Source organism: Vanacampus margaritifer, chromosome 11 (assembly GCF_051991255.1).
Source record: "Vanacampus margaritifer isolate UIUO_Vmar chromosome 11, RoL_Vmar_1.0, whole genome shotgun sequence".
Classification (NCBI taxonomy): Eukaryota; Metazoa; Chordata; class Actinopteri; order Syngnathiformes; family Syngnathidae; genus Vanacampus; species Vanacampus margaritifer.
This window is the reverse complement of record NC_135442.1, coordinates 9,326,657-9,346,121: the sequence shown is the minus strand read 5'-3', so window position 1 is coordinate 9,346,121 and position 19,465 is coordinate 9,326,657. Positions and strand designations below refer to the sequence as shown.

At 37.7% G+C, this 19,465-nt stretch overlaps 1 protein-coding gene across 11 annotated transcripts in view; it reads right to left on the bottom strand.

Moving 5' to 3' along the window:
* stxbp5l (syntaxin binding protein 5L) overlaps positions 1-19,465 on the bottom strand; it is a 109,524-nt gene that overhangs the window by 19,439 nt on the left and 70,620 nt on the right. For 4 of the 11 annotated variants that reach the window (XM_077580841.1, XM_077580842.1, XM_077580844.1 and 1 more), the window contains 8 exons: positions 19,031-19,071; positions 17,498-17,712; positions 17,014-17,195; positions 15,952-16,077; positions 11,992-12,143; positions 9,269-9,337; positions 7,878-7,943; positions 2,981-3,085 (listed from right to left, as the gene is read on the bottom strand). In XM_077580841.1, the coding sequence (XP_077436967.1) occupies positions 2,981-3,085; positions 7,878-7,943; positions 9,269-9,337; positions 11,992-12,143; positions 15,952-16,077; positions 17,014-17,195; positions 17,498-17,712; positions 19,031-19,071 (956 nt within the window). The remainder of the gene's footprint in view (positions 1-2,980; positions 3,086-7,877; positions 7,944-9,268; positions 9,338-11,991; positions 12,144-15,951; positions 16,078-17,013; positions 17,196-17,497; positions 17,713-19,030; positions 19,072-19,465) is intronic. The other 7 variants (XM_077580845.1, XM_077580847.1, XM_077580849.1 and 4 more) reach the window with 3 other exon arrangements.

Below are 19,465 nucleotides of genomic sequence, written 5' to 3'. Positions count from 1 at the left end.
TGAAGATCATTTGAAAGAAAAAATATACAGCATTTGCTTGACTGCAGATGATTGGAAGACCTCTTAATTAAAATGACTCTTTTCACTTTGGAGCAGAAGGCTCCTTTGTGGTTTTCATAATCAAGCACCTTGACCAGATGCTGCAGCATTCGAAATACAGGCTTGCATAAGAGAGTGGTGATGCGAAAATATTTTCAAAACACATTTAATATCTGCTTATGGTGAGGATTAACATATTTAATAATAATCTTTTGTTTTCAGTCGCTATTGTTACACGATCAATTAACTCATTCACTGCCATAAATTAATTTGAACTATTTCTATTAGTTTAATGTTTTTTTTTCTATTTTTGTTAACAAGATTAAAAAACCTAGAAATTTTATTATTGTACATTTAGAACAGATATAAGATTTGTGATTAATCGTGAGTTAACTAGTGATTAATTACAATTAAAAAATTTAATCACCTGACGCCCCTAATTTTTTAAAATAATCTTTTATTCTTTTAAAAAAAAAAGATTAAAGAAAAGAAAAGATGATACAAAAATTAAGGGCGTAATTAATCGCATAACTAGTTAACTCACGATTAATCACAAATTTTACATCTGTTCGAAATGTACAATTTCTTTTCTAGGTTTTCATACTCTTGTTAACAACAGTAAAAAACAAACAAAAAACTAATATAAATATTTTTGGGACGTCTATAGCCGTCAATGGCAGTGAATGAGTTAATATCAACAATTCCCCTGTGGTTTGTGGGATCTTTTTGTTACACTATCAGTGACATGAATATGGTGGAGAGACAACATTTGTGTCAGGGGTAAGTTCCACACAATTGAAATCCTGCCAGTGAAATGTAAGACCATTTGGCCAATTTGGCCATACAGTAATATCCACTGACTAATAATTATGTTAAATATTAAATATATATGGCCCCAAATAAGCAAACACCACTTTCATTAGCAAAACATTTAAGAGACACAAAGCAATGAACGCGTAGCTCAAGAGAATATCGACGCATGAGATTCTGCCAATAATGTTGTGTCTAACTGACTGGCAAATACAGCACGTGCGGTTCCAGTGGTGATTCAGTGATTAACAATGCAGACAGTGAAGCGCTATAGGAAGGAGAAGTAGCCCGTGGGAATGTAAACCCCTCGTCTTTCCTCGACCTACTGGTCAAAGTTCAAACACGTAAAGCAAACATGTCTACCCAGTGATGACAGCAGCAGTGAGACAGTCGCCTGCGTGAAAAATCACTGACAACCTTAGAACAGCCAGCCTCTAGAACACAAATGAACATTTAATTGATACCCTTTGATATCCAGCTTAAGATGTACGCACTAGTATGCGCTTTGTTTTCACTATTGAGACAATTCGGCGCACTAGTAGAAAAAAAAATGAGGCGCACAAGTAGAATGACTGTTCTGTTAGCAAAGTTTAATAACTGCTATATGACATTTCTGCACTAGTAGGACAGCTACAAGTTACTAAAAAGGCAGAAATATGCACTAGTTGACATCTGTGTGCTACTAGTACTAGTGAAGTTGTAGATGTTATCTACTAGTGGCGGGCGTGGCTCAGGGTGTAGACGGTCGTTCGGTAACCAAAAGGTTGCCTATTCGATCCCCGCTCTCCCCAAGTCATGTGTCGTTGTGTCCTTGGGCAAGGCACTTCACACACATTGCCTTCAGTGCTACTCACACTGGTGTATGGGAGGTGCGAATGTTTGGTGGTGGTCGGAGGGGCCGTAGGCGCACACTGGCAGTCACGCTTCCGTCAGCCTATGGCTATTTAAGTAGTTTACCGCCACCACAGTGTGAACGTGTGAGTGCCATGAATAATGTATCCATTCCATTGTAAAGCGTCTTTGAGTGTCTAGAAAAGCGCTATATAAATCCGATGCATTATTATTATTATTATTAGTCTCTAAAAGCTGTTCCTTGCTGTGCAATGTGCACACATTTCGGAAAGTGCTGCTAAAATTAGAATATATATATATATTTTTTTTTGCCATCCAGCATAATCAAAATATCTTTTGAGTATGCACGTGACGGTTTTCATTCAAATGTGCGTCATGTAAAATATCAACATACTTGAAGGCCACGGATGAGGATGTTGCCAATACCCAACCCTAATCGGAAATTGGGACCGATCACATGATTTTCAGCTAATCGGTATCGGCTGAAAAAGACTGGATTTGAACATTTTCTTCATCTAAACAGTGAAGAATAACATAGTTTACTCGATTAGAATCACTGCTGATTTACAGCCACAAAAAAAAGGTATCATCTTGGGATACCTTTGTTTTAAAAAAAAAAAAAAAAGGATAATTCATTCATTACACTGCATTGCAGAGGTTTTGTATCGGTACTCGGTATTGGCAGAAACTCAAAATCAAGTGGACTCGGGTGCCAAACCCCCCCCCCCCATCTCTAGTAGCAGAGTAGTTTATAGTAGTAGTTTATTGCGTACTAGTAGGCCAAAAGTAGCACTAGCAATAAAACACAGCCATCAATCTCTTATTGGTGAGAACAAAGAGGATACTAGTACATGGAACTTACGATGGATATCAAGGTTACTGATTAAATACTCAAATGACTTTCCATATGCTTGTGTACTGTGGTGCGGCGTGGCCTGATTGCGCAATTTTACCATTTTGATAGTTTTATTTTGCTTCCAAAAATAATATGCCATGAAATAAAATCCAGCATGGCCTACATTTTTATTATTATTATTTTTTTAGTTCACATAAGTCATGAAACCTGCTTGGCTATTTAAAAAAAAAAATAAGTGTCTGTATTTTGCAGGTGTTATTGCTCACAGTGCGCTAACCTACTTAGCATGCATGGTGCAACATTGAACCAGACACCCGTCCAAAAACATCCCACTTGCCATTGTCCACTTCATTGTTGCACACGGTGCAAAAAGCCACAAACAGATGTCTATGAGGTGGATCTGTGACACATCCCTCCTCTTACCATTGTCCAATAAGTAAAAGACTGGGCTGCAGTGGCTGGCTCTCAGACTGGCCACGGGCTCTGGCAGGACGCGTGGGTCATTGTGAAGGGAGGTTGGGTAATGAACTGGAATAGGAGATCCAACAGAACAGACAAGACTTTTCAGAGCAAAAGGGAAAAAGACATAATGGGTGAATTTGGGGAAAGAGAGATTTGCCAGTAAAAGCAGAACAGCACTGAAGAAATTTTTAATTTATAGTAGAGTTTGTGGTTACGTTTAGGACATGTGACATTCATTAGCTAAATCCCAACATTATTATATATAGAAATAAATAAGACCAAGGCTTCACATAGCTTTCCCAAAAAAGGTTGACAACAGAATAGAACCTCTCGTGCAAACCAATTTTTTCTGTCATCATCTGACAACACAAGAGTCACTGAGGTGAAACAATGATGTGCATCAACGCCGCCCACCCATACTGCTTTGTAAAAAAAAAAAAGAAGCATTTGAAGCGCAGAGGTTTGAACAGCTCCTTACATGCTTCGTGACTGCAACTGTCGGCTAAATATGGAATTTGGTGAAGGTAGGTGGTTTGTGGTGCATAAAAGGGAGCAATTCTCTAGAAGGACTGTTTTATATGTGAGGGAAATCATTACCATAATTATTTACGTAAGCACATTTATGCAAATTTGCATGCAAAAAAAAAAAAGAAGAAATCCAATTACCACTGTAAAATGAAATGCTTAATGCAATACAACATGAATAACGCAACAATTTTAATAACCTGAAACACTGTACACAGTCTTCCAAAAGTCATTTAAAATCAGTTATACTCTTTTCATAAAAGCACTTGACCTGCAAGAGGCTGAACAGGTGACATTATTTCAGCACGCTCTCTTCCTCCCGCGACATGCTAACGGCTAAATATATCCTGCCAGGCAAGTCGCAGCTCAGTGGCATGTCAGCTTATTAAGCCCATCTCCTGACTGGGTCTGGTCCTGCTATATTACAGCCAAACACAGCTTCAAACAATGGCACTAGAACAGGAAGACGAGGCTAAAAATGTGAGCGGGGGGAGGCTCCTCTCATGCGGGAGGAATGCAAATGAATGTGCCTAATGACAAAAAAGGAGTCAAAAAGGTGGTGGGAATTAGGCAGGATGAAGGAGAGGTAATAGACAGGATGGTTGTACAGTATTATTAAATAAACTAGCCTGCTTTCTGTAACGTGGAGGGCAGAAGGAACCTGGCGACAATGCAGCCACACAGGGAGGTGGACTTTAATGTTCACCAGGAGGTACGAGGATTATCCTGATCCGTTCAGATAATACATTTCATCGATCTCACTTTGCACGACTATCAGTTCATTTGAAAATGACAAGCTTAGAATGACCTTTTTCACATCACAGTTCTCAGATTGCCAAGAAACAGCCAACAATTCTCTGTAATTCCCCTCATCTTGTTTGCTTCTCTCCTTAAGTGGCCCAGCGGCGTCTTTGGAGTCAAATCATAACAATAACATAATGGAGAGGACACTAGAAATGATGATTTCCTTTGTTGGTCGTCGCATCCTGAAATCTGTTTTATTGTCGTAGGTGACTTTACAAAACAAACACCGTGCTGTATTAAAACCACTTTTCAAGATCATTATCACATTACACATAAAACAAAATGGCACTCGGGAGAGCTCCGATAGAATACTTATGATTTGTCAACAAGACACTTAAAATGCTGTCATCAAGAATCATGCATTACCTCCCCAGATGTGTTTTATCTTGTTAAGCAAGACACATATTGAAACAATTCCTCATCTAACTGCATTTCCTTCAAATTAAAATAAACGTAACTGTTTATAGTTTGTGCTGTTAGTGGGATGGGCACACTATCCTCAGGACTTGATAATATGTCTTCCCCCACTGTTGCCATGACACTTGGAGCTTCAATTACACACCTCACTTTGTGCCTCAAATTGCCTTGGCACAAATCCCGAGCTTATTCATACCGCTTGAGCTTGGCCACTCATGGCTTTCTCTCATCTCCGGCACATGGCAGCGGACTCAAACCGACGCGCTCTGTCCGCCTGCCCCCCCCCCCCCCCCCAACACGCCTGGCCGCCGAAATAGAGCATTTGTAATACATTTATCTATGACGTACAGCAAGACAGATGTCACACAAAGGCCATCCAGCTGCCAAATTATCAGTGATCATGTTTCATATCCGGGGCTGAGCCACTTCAACTCCATAGCCTTTTTTTCCCTCCTTACACCCACAGTCAATTTGTACGCATAAAATGACTCATCTGTTCTGTTTAAAGGGACAATGTGTAGAATTTTTTCCATTTTTAAATGTTCATTCCTACAAAAACACATGTTCTATCACATCACTTCAATCTATATATATATATATATATATATATATATATATAATTTTTATTTATTTATTTATATAATCATAAGTTTAGCAATCACTAATTATTATTATTATTATTTTTATTTTATTTTTTTTCTCGAGAGCTCAGTGTTGTTCATTCGGTAATTTTACCGATTTGACATGTCATCAGTAATCACTAATTATATTGCACAGGTGGAGCCACGCCTTACAGGAGGCTACTAGGGATGGGTAAAGAAGACAGTACTTTTTGTGGTATAGACCGATTTGAGTCGGGTACTTCCGAGCACCGATTCACGTGAAATTAAACGGTGCCATGTTTCGCTTCTGAAGAACGTCTTTCTAAATTGGGATTGTGTGGGAGTAGAAAAAGTTGATGATTTTCCAAGACGTACTTGAACGCAACATGTACGTCACCCACTCGCGTATGATTTCACACGCTAAGAATACATTTGCGGGTTTCCAAGCGAGCGAGATTTTTGCGGCACCAGGCCAAATACAGATTATGAAGTCTGACAGCCTCCGCACCGGGCGCAGGCTGGAAATGCCCGGTTCTCCACAATTAGTGCGGGGCTGAGATTGAGAGGGAGATGTCGGCGGAGTCCTCCCCGCACACGTCGCCTGCACAAAAGTCAGTCTTCCCCCACCAAATCGTTTTTTTGGGCTATATAAATCCAATGTGGGTTCGAACTTCAAACTCAGCGCGCGGCAGACTTTCCGATCTTGAAAAACAATTGCACAAGAAACGACGATAAAACATCAATAATCAATTCATATATTTACTGTTACTAAGTTTTATATATTAAAAAGTAATTGTTTTAATAATCTTTTAAAATATTTTATTGTTAAATTAACATTGATGAACATTATTATTATTACCAGCCAAATACTAATTTTTTAATCAAATAAAGTGAGAGCCAGAGAGTACAAAAGTACCGAAAATTGGTAAGATTGAGCACCGGTATCGATTCCCAGAATTGGAACAGTACCGGTTCAAATGTGAAAAGGTACCCATCCCTAATCGCTGCCATCTTTTTACTACGGATGCCTGAAGGAGAAGAACTTCGCGAACAAAATAATTGTTGGTTGGCTTGCGAAGCGTGTTCCTTTAAATGCACGCACTTACGTTGTTGCATTCTATTAGTTCTAGCACTAAATTCTACACTGTCCCTTTAAATGTGGGCTAACAAATAATTTAGTGAGGTAATAAAACCTAGATATAGACAAATGTTTTTTTCCAAGGTGATTATTAATAGTCAAGGAGGCCAATAACCGACATTTGGAGCCGATATTCATTTTCAGTAAAATGGAAAATATTGGCGTCAAAAAAAAAAAAAAACATACTCAGACCAACTCTTAACTTTGTAAAAAAAAAAAATTAAGCATTTGATCTTACACAATAAACATTTTTGTTCTAAAATTCTAACAAAAAATTCAAGGAGCTTTCAGGGTTATCAGCATGTCTTAAAAAGTTAGATGTAAACCTAAACTTAAATAGCTCTTTATAGTTGTCTATAGTAAACAAAATTTTCCAAAATTTCAAAATAACTGAAACATTAAATTTTCACTTAACTTTGTTTTCATTTCAAACAAAAACAAAAGGTGCAGTTTTCTCATTGTTTGCACCATCTCTTATCAAGTTAATTGAAATTTTGTAACCTGAAGTTAACACAGATTTAAATTGATCTCTTATCGGCTGTCATTTTTTTTTTTTAAAAAAAGGTTGGTGCCGATATACGTCAATTTGCCGAATATTGGCACTGATAATGGGCCCAGTTGATCTCTGAGCCCTCCTAAAAATACTTTTTTGTAACCTGAAGTTAACACAGATTTACATTGATCTCTTATCGGCTGTCATTTTTTTTTTTTTTAAAAAAAGGTTGGTGCCGATATACGTCAATTTGCCGAATATTGGCACTGATAATGGGCCCAGTTGATCTCTGAGCCCTCCTAGAAATACTTTTAGAATTCAAAATTTAGTGTTTGGCTACACATAAAATAACAGCCTTGATATTTACCTTCAAAATTGATTAAAAAAAAAAACTAACTTCAATGCTCAGTCATACTTTCTAACAAGCAGTGGCAGTTTCTGGTATGTGCAATACGTGCAGCCACACAGCTTGGCATTCCTGACAGACCACCGCACAGAACATCAACTAAAATATCCCCACTGCAATCAGAAACTAAATAAAACATGACTTTGCTTTCTTGTCCAGCAAACAGCTTGCATCACAAATGCATTATGAAATCACACGCAACACCGAACAAGTCCATTATGGACTTAACGATAGACCAACCGGTCAAGTAACAGCAGCACTTTTTTTTTTTTTTTTGCCAGCCACCTTGCATTATTTGCAGTCTTTCTCAACATTAAAACACTGAGACATTGAAAAAGGGCCAAGTGACACTGGCCTGGTTAAAACATACCACAGGTGCCGTTGGGTCTTGAAGATAACAGCATCCCCGGGATGCCCTCAAGTCATCAGCATTAGCATAGTATGATTGTGCTTTCGAACGTGCGATGGATTACCTGAAGTGGGCGACTTGCTTCTCTCCATGTCAACAGACTGCTGGTTGTCAGATAGTTCAGTAAGGCCTGCCACAGCCCATGGCAGTCAAGAGGAAGAGAACATAATATACAGACGCTCGGTGTGATTATTTTGGCATCACTGCTTGAACAGATTCAACAGTTGCATATTGTTTCGTGTCAGCCACTCGGAGCCTCGAGGGGGGGAAATAATTTAACGATTGTTTTTTTTCATCTTTTGGCTCGTGATGAAAATTGTCCAGATTTTGAACAATATCAGTTCAGTCCACTTAATGTTTATTTCTAGCAGGTTTGCAATTCAAAATTTTGATAATCATTCATTTTCAGGCACAGAGTGGCCGAATCGTGGTGTGACCTGCACTACAGCCTGTTCACTATATCTCTAAACCTTTAACTAACCCTGGAGAACCCACAGGGTCAAATTTGGCCCCTATAAATTCTGCTACTCAAATAACAAAGACCTTTATTTTTTTTTCCACCAGTGATTTTGTCCCTGTGTTCTTGTTTCCATTGGCCAAAGTGTGTTTGTACTTTCAAAATCCAGTTCTAAAAGGCAACAAATAAAACAAAAAATATATATTGTTCAATGTTGCTGTGTATTTGATTGATTATTTTCTTAAATTCTAAATAGTTTACTGACAGTTTTTGTTATTCAGATTTTTCGAAATGATACCCCTAAATCCCAAAAGGGTCAAATTTCGCCCTAATCCTAAATTAGGGAATAAAGGGTTAAAATTGAAAAAACATATATTTTGGTGTTCAGTGAATTTATAGCACTCATTTAATGTATAATTCCTAATTTTCCAAAGAAGAAAAGGGTTCTTGGGTTCTCCAGGGTTAAGACGATAAGTTCCGATTTTATTAGCACGTTTATATTTTGTAGTGCAAGTCTCACGTTTAAGAAACATACACAAACGTATGAACTCAAATAAACACATACAGGATCGGGATCTCATCGCATGCATCATGCACAAGCATTTACAGAGATTGAATTTTTAGTGTCCCAAATTCTCCAGTTGTCAGTTATAGGACAAACTGAGCATGTATTATGTTCTTTCTCAATTTTATTTCAAATGGATCATATTACATTCGTAACTGGACTGGACTCATAACAGACACCAATGAGTGTCTGTTTCTGCAAAGGACAAACCACTGGACATGACTGGAACAGGCAGCTCTGTTTTATTGGCTAAATCGGTTTATCATCAGGCCACACACAGCCAGCTTCATTCCAAGCATCTCTTTGGTTTGTCTTGGTTATTCCCTTTCTACTAACCATGTTATTTAAGCAAGATTCACACACACACACACACACACATATACACAAAAACACCAACACACCCCGTATAACCTATCAGGTAGGCTTGACTTACTCTGGTAGGATGTACGGATCCTTTTCTTTGAATCGGAATAAAAGTTAGACAGGCCGCGCATGCAAAAGTCTGTCAGGCAGGCCCGCATGCCCCCACCAGCAGCCACAGAGTCACCATTAGGAGGGGAAGAGTGAAGAAGTGGGAAAATAAGGAGTGCCGGGTGAGAGGTTTGTGAAGGAGTTCATGAGAAAGCAAATGACAGATCATTTAAGGTGGGGGAGGAATTACAGAATGCATGTGAGTGGAGGGGCATAATGAAGGGGGAGGGGGGGGGAGAGAAAAGAACACACGGTCTTAGAGTGTAAAAGAAAGTGAAATCAAGTAGCAACTGAGCAGTAGAAACTCTAATGTTCAAATAAAGTAAATAATAAATGAACAAATAAATGATAAGAGTACCGTTAGCTACGAGCCGCATCCGAATGTTGCCGTTGCCGCACGACCTAACTTTTGTGCGGTTGTCGAAATATTGGGAGAATCGCAGTAAACTAACTAAAAGAAAGACTTTAAATGTGTCATTTATCGGTGTCGTCCGGGCCTCTTGTTCAGCATTGCGTTCTGTTCAAATCCCGCACCACCTGCGGTGCGCGAAAAGGCCACATTGGCTGTTTTTTCCTTTCTTTCCAAATTGATCTTGTAAAGCCAACACAGAGAGACCTTTATAAACCGTAAGAGCGGCGCAAGCCAATAACAGCTCTTACGCAACCAGCCAGTAAAAAGAGTTACCTCTAAAACTCCAAAGTAACCCTCCATCTACCTGGCCGATGCCTTTTTTAAACAAAAATGTTTGCTACACTTGTGGGTATTATGTAATATAGAATCCCACCACTTTTAAAAGCAGCATCGGGCATCCGATATAAAACAACTGAAGAATGTTGTAGATAACAGAGAGGACATTTTGACAGATCATTAGTGTGGGGGAAAAAAAAAAGAGTCTTTTGACAGTGAAGATCAGTTTCAAGGAGAAGGGAGGCGCAGGTCAGGCGGGGAACGACAAGACCTCTACAGTATGACTTTCGACTAAAGGCCTCGGTTCAAGCAGTGCTAAAATATAGACAGGACATAAAACTGAAAGGACGACATGCATAATAATGCAACTCAGACTGACATACATATCCTGTTAACATGCACTTCATATATCAGAGTGCAGATATGTGACAGGCATATACATGTGGATGGATTTTTTTATTATTATTATTAAATTGTGTGAGAGAAAGCAAGAGAGAGAAGGAGGAAAGGGGATCTTCTTTTCCGTATTAAAACATAACGTTTTGTTGAGGTAATTCTGGCATTGATCATTGTTAGTTTATTTGGCAGAATGTCAAAATTCAAGGACTGTTTGGAGGTCGTTAAGGATACAATTTAATGAAGGTCCTGTAAAAAAATGTGCCTGTGCAATATAGACACCTAATTCTAAAAAAAAATCAACTTCAATAATTAACTTGTGATTAATCGCGCGTTCTAAATGAACAATAAAATAAAATGTGCAATAAAATATTTGTTTTTTATACTCTTGTTAAGATAAAAATACAACTATGGCTGTATTTTTTTAGTTCATTGATACAGTAATTTCATAGCAATTCATAAAGTTATTTGAAGGTAAAATTAAAAAGATGTGCTGTACTGTAAAAAGAGTGTGACGGACTGATTTGTGATGAGCTCATTTTTTTCCATCACTAGATGGCATTAGCGTCTTATGTTGGACATTGGTGACAGCACAGTGTATTTTTCATTTCATATTAAGAGCTGCGAAATTTTCAACGTAAAGTAACTTATGAACATTTGCACAATGTTTAATATTGTAAATTATTACTTGAGAGAGCTGTAGCAACCTAGCTTGGTGCAAACTGCTAACTGGCACTATTGAGTGTGTTCTTTCGAAGCAGGTCCTTATGGCCATTTCATGACCAGGAACTTGAAATTAAAGGGAGAGAAAACTGTATTTTATTGTAATTTTAATGAAAAATTCTATTTTGGGATATATAACTTTAAAAATGATCTGTCATTGTTTCTTTCTTTTCTTTTCTTTTTTTTGGGGGGTGGGGGGTTGTGGATCAAAAGTACTAGTGGCATCGGTACTTGTAAATTCGTATCGTTGGTTTCATTGGTCTAAAAAAAATGGTACCGATCATCCCTATAAGTTACATTTTAGTTTAATATTAATGTAGTAAATTTTATTTTGCGGGATATTAATTCATACTAATTCATCATTGGTGTGAAATATTTTTAGCAAATGTGTCAAGCTACAGTTCAATCACAGTATGAAAATATATTTGAATAGCTTAACAGACCACATCAAAAACCTCAGTTGGTTACATTTAAACATTCATCTTCAGTAATCAGTTTTCGCTACATGAATTTATCTTTTCAAACGTGTAAACCCGGTCAAAACTATTTACGTTAATTTGTCCGCTGGTGTTGATTGATTAAGGCCTAAAAGGGAACGGTATTGATTACTTGAGGAATCTAATTAAACCACCTGCATTATTGATTACCCATGAAAGGTAACTGTGGATAGTCCAACTTAAACATAGATCAGCCTCAAAGTATGCAAGCAGCTTCAGAGAAGACAGAGAAGGAGTGCAAGTGCACAAAAAAGAGGAGAGTCTATAACTCTATAATAATTGACTCTTGAAAGTTTGAGTTGGTGTTGAGTGTGTGTTAGTTGGCTACATGCATATACAGATGCGTGTGTGTGTGTGAGTCTATATGTGCGTGTTCACTACCTGAGGTGGACTGTCTGTTCCTGCGGGGGGAGCGGGTAAGGCGTTGATAGGGATCGGCGGCGCCGTACAAATCCAGAGTGGACATGCACACCAGGATGGTTTTCTGCAAGTAGTCGACCACCGCAAGGCCATTACAGTTCCCGAATGCCAAACTGGGGACACAAAAACACAGAGGGAAGATGAATGCACACATGTGGATTATTTACATTGAAGAGAGTATTTTCACAATGTTGTCTTAAATCCAAAGACAGTGGTGGCTTTTCAGACAAAAAAAACGCAAAACACTTGCATCTTATTGTGACGTCATCAGCAGGTGCCAATTTTCATGATTGGCATTCCCTAGCAGCCAATCGGAGCCAGCGTTACACACAAACCAGGATAAACCTCCTGATGTTAGTTAAAGTGCAATAAATACAGAAGTTTATGTGGAATTACCTCGATATTCTACGCATTTCTAATGTGTTTTAAAAACTGCAAAAAAAAAAATAAATAAATAATCAAAATTATTTGGTATAAAGCATTTTTTTTTAAGTAGTGAAAATATCAGGACTGGTCACAAATTACTTTTATTATGAAGTAATTCAATTACTAAGTTACTTTTTTTAAGCAAGTAATGAGTAAATATATGTAATTACTTTCATAAAGTAATATTCCCAACACTGGCTGGTATAGACTCCAGGTCATCTGCGACCCGAAGAGGATCAGCCGTACAGAAAAAGGATGGATGGATTTATTTTAACTGTATGTGATGCACTTTGTGAGTCCTCTGTGTGAAAAGTTCTATACTTCATGAAAATAATACTTACTGATAATAAAAGCATTTCTGACTGCAGTACAATTAGCTTGTTACCATGTCTGCCTCACACTCAAGAGACCCTGGGTTTGAATCTCAGTTTAGGCCCTCCTGTGTGGTATTTGGGTTTTCTTCCAGTTCCTGCTGCTTCCTCCCACCTTCCAAAAACACGTTTCTTAGGCCCAAAGTTAGCTGAGATAGTCTCCAACTCATCCACAACCCTAATGAGGAGAAGCGCTGTAGAAATTTGATGGATGGATGTCTGGACAGCTCAGAATGTGAGCTGAATTTTTGCTGAATACAGTTTGACGTTATATTTTAAAATGCTTTATTATCGCATTGCTTTTGTGCTTATCTAGATTAGTGTCAATACAAAATTGTCTTTTGTAACATTGGGGGCATTTTTTTTTTAAATTATTTCACTAATAATATATGACTGTGAATGACAAAATGCAGCCATGCAAATGGATATGTCTGAAGGTGATCCATTTGGTGCTGATCCAATTTCGGATTGTTCAGTCTTGGCAAGTCTGCGCTCTGAGTGCCATTCTAGCTAAACTTGATTTCCCAAAAGCTCCATAGCCAATTGCTATCCCTTTGCTCTAGAACCAGTTTAGCATTAAAGTGATGGATCAACATTGATGGCCCCAAATACATGGAAAGCCTGCATACGAAATGTGTTTTTGTGGTTGTTATGGGCATTCGCCCCATCTAACATTTTATGTTTCAATTGTGTTTGTTCTATTTCGTTGCTCCCCTGTTAGCTTTCCTCCCTGCCCCCGCTGCCTCCAAATTGCACAAGCATTCTGCTTTCTTCCCTTAAAAGGAGCAGAGAAATGATACAGAGACGGACATCCCCAAAAGGTCAAAAAGCTTAGGTTTGGAAAGTTACTTCAAGATGGATGATATGGGCTGCATGGTGAAAATGTACACATGAAAGGTGTACAGTACGTACGGCAGAATTGTTATGAAAAATGTTATAATTGTGTTTACAAATTCCTTGTTTGAGGCTGTAACCATCGAAACAGTACGAGATGCACTATTGACATCCTCCGACTCACATTGCAGTCATACCTCTCAAGAGGCTGGGAAGGAAACAAATATTATTATCTTCCATCACAAAACGAGTGCGAACGCTGGCTGAATCAGCAGGCTGGCATTCGGGCACCTTAAGCAGTTCTCTCCTCTGTACTTTGCTTTTAGCTGCTGTGAAAGACATGCTGATTTCTCACAATAATGTCTTCCCAAAGAAAGCTAAGGAAACCACAGAAGTGCTGAATGTTTTGCTCTACAACCACAGCAGTGCAAAAACAAATGACAGTTTGCTGTCCTGGCTTGTGCTGAAGAGTAGTCAACACGTTTTATTTTAAAAGTGTTCTATCCATTTTATGCTTACTCGTTTTCTTCTCGTCATTATTACCGGTACAAATGCTAAACTGTTTTATTTCAAAGGAAAATGTTCATTTTTGGAGCACTTTGGAAAGAATCACATCAAAACAAAAAAATTACAATAAAACGAAATACATTAAATTAAATTAAATTAAATTACACTACCAGTCAAAAATTTGGACATTAGAGTTTCTTATTCATTTTTGGAGCACCTTGGAAAGAATCACATCAAAACGAAAAAAATGACAATAAAACGAAATAAATTAAATTAAATTAAATTAAATTACACTACCAGTGCAAAATTTGGGCACTAGAGTTTCGTATTCATTTTTGGAGCACCTTGGAAAGGATCACATCAAAACGAAAAAATGACAATAAAATGAAATAAATTAAATTAAATTAAATTAAATTACACTACCAGTCAAAAATTTGGACATTAGAGTTTCTTATTCATTTTTGGAGGACCTTGGAAAGAATCACATCAAAACGAAAAAATGACAATAAAATGAAATAAATTAAATTAAATTAAATTAAATTACACTACCAGTCAAAAATTTGGACTTTAGAGTTTCTTATTCATTTTTGGAGCACCTTGGAAAGAATCACATCAAAACGAAAAAAATGACAATAAAACAAAATAAATTAAATTAAATTACACTACCAGTCATAAATTTGGGCATTAGAGTTTCGTATTCATTTTTGGAGCACCTTGGAAAGAATCACATCAAAACGAAAAAATGACAATAAAACGAAATACATTAAATTAAATTACACTACAAGTCAAAAATTTGGACATTAGAGTTTCGTATTCATTTTTGGAGCACCTTGGAAAGAATCACATCAAAACGAAAAAAATCACAATAAAATGAAATACATTAAATTAAATTAAATTAAATTACACTACCAGTCAAAAATTTGGGCATTAGAGTTTCGTATTCATTTTTGGAGCACCTTGGAAAGAATCACATCAAAACGAAAAAAATGACAATAAAATGAAATACATTAAATTAAATTACACTACAAGTCAAAATTTTGGTTATTAGAGTTTCTTATTCAAAAGCAAGAATTTTGACTGGTATTTTATATTCAAGCTGAGTTTGAATGCTTTTATAACCAGGTAGACAAGCTTCCTTTTTCTAACGTGGCTATGAGTCACAATAAATAAAAGCAAATCATTTGATTTGCACTGTTGGGGAAAATGTTCTCAGGATGACATGTTTTGTAGAAAATGTAAAAAGAAACCGAACCTTTAGTAAAGTAGGAGGTAGGTAGACGCTTTAATTACAAGATGATTTGCTAACTAGACTGTAGTTTCAGTACAATGGCCTCTCAATATGGCAGTGGAAGCCATTCAAATATGAGTAAAAGGAAATAAAGTGAGCACTACTGTACAGTGCATGTCCATGTCTATAAAGTGCTTGTTTGGCACACAGACAGAACCATTTAGCACTTACACAGCTGGTTAGTTACAGTGATTCCACAGTAAATTACAATAATGAAAAAAAACCATCACCTCTTGTGTAATCTGCTCCAGTTTTCCACAAGCTGCTTTAACAAGAGCAGTAAACTATGGAAGCTCCGTATACTTGCAATCCTCAGCAGGGTAAGACATTCCAGCGATCTTCACAATAAAATATAAAGTGGTACACTAAACATACTCTACTCTGACTTCCATCCGTCATGGTATTGTACTTTATAATGGTTGTTTACCCCCTAAAACCACCACTGCTTCCTACTTTTCCGCACAGTTCCTTCCAGAAATACGCTGGGTGACTCACAGGCCATAAGCGGAGTTGATGTCGAGGCTTGAGATCTGCTGTGGAGGTTCTCCATCTATCCAAGGCAGCTGGATCACCAGCTCTGCCTGGTAGCCAGGAGGTACCCGCACCACCCGATCCTTTACCCTAAGCAGGCAAAAATGTTGAGAGTATTTAACGTAATCCGTTTCCCACAATTTGGTGTCCAAACTCGGTCCTCGAGGGCCTGAGTCCTGCAGGTTTTGGATATTTCCCTGCTCTTAGGCACCTGTTCCAATGAACAAGGTTGTTATCAGGCTTATGCAGAGCTTGCCGATGAGCTTCAGGTGTGTTGGAGAAGAAAAACATCCAAAACCTGCAGGACTCCGGCCCTCGAGGGCCGAGTTTGAACACCACTGGTCTACGCCATCTCTGTTTAACCAAGAACATTACTGTGCAGGAACATAACAGGCAGTAATGCAATCTAGGGGTGCCAAAATTAGTGCATTCACTTTGAGTTCCTTTAACAGGCTCGGCACTAATTTTTTTTAACGTGCGATTAATGACCGCCCCTTACTTGGAAAGCTTGTTCTGGGGGGATTTCAGTCGCAACGCAGCAGACACGTCCACGTCTAAATCTAGCAGCAACAAATTTAATAATAATGCATATATTTGTGCATATACGTATTTATGCATATATTTACAATTTTAAAAATGTGCAGAATTTCACAAGTTACTTCATGTTAAAGATTAGATAGCTCTTAATAAGAAAAGAAAAATGCAGTCACTGTCTTACAAATGCAATTATGCCATCTAGTGGTAGAAAAATGACCTTAAAACAAATCAATATCACACTATTTTTTTTACAGTTCAGTACATCTTTTTAATTTTAACTCAAGTTTATGAATTATTATGAAATAACTGTATCAATGACTAAAATATACAGCCATATTTCTATTAGATTAAAAAAAATCACTTTTATGTTCAAGAGTATGAAAACTTAAGTTATTGAAGTCATGCCATTAATTATGATAAAAAATCGTAAACGCCGGACACCTCTTTTTACAACATATGCTTGATACATTTCCCCCAGAAATCACTTACTTAAGGCAGGGGGTGCAGTCTTTCAAAGACTCCGGTGTTCCGCCGCCGGGGCTGACTGGCTGTTGGTGGTGGGGCTGAGGGGAGTGGGAGCCTGAGTGGGGCTCTGAGAAGCAGGGATTGTTTTCATTTTCGGATGGAGAGATGACATCCTCCTGGTCACATTGCAGTCGCACCTCTAGAGACTGGGGAGGAGACAAATATTAGCTTGTTACTATGAGATCACTATTTTATTTTATTTATTTATTTTAATTTTTTTTACATATAATGGGCAGCAGTTATACTGTAAATCTTCACCAACATAAATGTCTGCGTTTAATTATTAAATTAGGGTCAGACTGGCTGACAGTCCATGAAAACGTCAGATGCTAATTATAAGTTTTGACATGGAGTACAAACAACCCTTGGAACCACTGAAACTTTCCAGCTGAAAGCTGTGACAAGGACATGGACTCTTCTCTCTATTAAAATGTCTCAACTCACTCACCACAATCTGAGTGTTGGCATCATATTTGCTGAAGCGGTACAGGATGATGTGGGCCGAGATCCCGACCACACAAAAGATTCGACTTTGGGGACACCAGCTGACCATTTGCACCGCGAAGGGGTCATCGTCCACGAGTTCTGCAGCACGGCCCTCGTTTTGTTTTGGCTTTTCAAACACCTTGGAGGTCTTCAACTTGTATAACATCTGCAGTGTAACTGATTGGAAAAATATTTATTTGTGGAGGAAACACAATTACAACAGAATGCAACACCTGTGCACCGTGTGATGAAAAGCAGCATCTATAATTGCCAATTCCCCAGGCTTACAATTTGAACTGGAACAACATATTAAGGTGTGTGAGTTATCAAACTGCTCTAGACTGTTGATAGTTGCTAGTGAAAAATACATCATTTCCTGATATTTTCTGATTTATTATTTTATTTTTTATCTTAACTTAATGCATGGCTATTGTTAGACTACCTGTTTTTATAATCTTTTGCGTGTTCAAATAAATCAGAGTTGAGATCTCGTGAAGAGGGTCCTTGCAAGGTTTTTTAATCAGAAAGTTTCTGATGACACAAAGGAATTTCACCAAGCCGTGTTTCTGTCCAAATGTGTGTCGTCTCTCTCAGACACGGGACTTTTATTAGAAAAAACAGTGATTCCCAGGAAAACGCCTCTCCCCTCCCTTCAAGTACAAAAATCAGATTACTTTCTCCCAGTATGCTAGCTCGTCCTTGAACTTTCAAAAACCGGATTTTTAACGAACAGAAACTAGACTTCTTAGATAAATAAAAGAAACTTATTAACTTTAACATAGTTATATCTACATCTACACAACTATAACTAAATTCAAAACAGGTAAAATATAAAATGAAATAGTAAAATGTTAACACGATACGCATTAACAGATTTGCCTTTGGGTGACCTCTAAAACCTCTCTCAAGTTCCTAGAAACAAGTGCACACCTGTACAATGTTTTAAGGCTGTTTCAAAGCAAGACAGTTGTGTCAAATAAAAGCAAATCATAAAAAAAACATGCATTGAAAGTGTTGAATGTGAAAACCATAAAACATTACAACCAAAAGAGCAAGCAAGGAGAGTTATTACCAAAAGAAAGGCAGCATACAGTACTTGGAGCAAATAAAGCTTCAACTGACATGACCTCGGCATAATGGCTAAACTAGCTAGCAAAGCTATAAATAAACGTGTCAAGCAATGATTAGTTAGGACTGAAAACATTCAGTGTAAAGAAACAACCAATATAAAAATCAACGGAATAGTTGGTTTAGTCGAAAAATCAACACGTATTTAATGGAAAACTATAAACGTGAGTTAGCATGGCGCTAATAGAGAGATGCTAGCTTAACAACAACTCTACAGTTAACCATCATATGAAAAAAAAAAGGAGTAGGCCTATGTTTTGAATAAAATGTCATCAATAGTGAGCATCATTTAAAAATGTGTTTTGTCAAAGCTGAGAAGGTCATAATGTCATATTTGATGTCAAATTCTACCGTCGAGAGGACTTACTTGCCGATGCATCCCAGAACTTGATTGATCCATCTGCATGACTAGACAAAAAAAAAGTACAATAACAATAAATAAATAAATAGGAATAATTTTGGTTGTACATAATGTTGCAGTAGGTGAGAAAGAGCTATAACTATATGCATAGCTGGCCCTCTAAATCTTGGGCAGCACTGCTACAGTGCATGCCAAGATTTTCCTTTTACTGGAGTGGAAATTTGCAAGCATAAATTTCTTGCATAGTATAAGGAAACCAAATTCTATTTCTACTATGAGGCAAAAAATAAAATAAAAAAATAACGTGAAACGTGACTGCAGGAGTCATGCAGCAGCAGAGACCAGCTTGCGTGTTTGCTTCAGAATGGTTTAGCATCTCTGCCAACCTCTCAGAGTGCGGCATAGCCCCACTCTGCGCTGTGCTCATTATGCTGGGCTTGG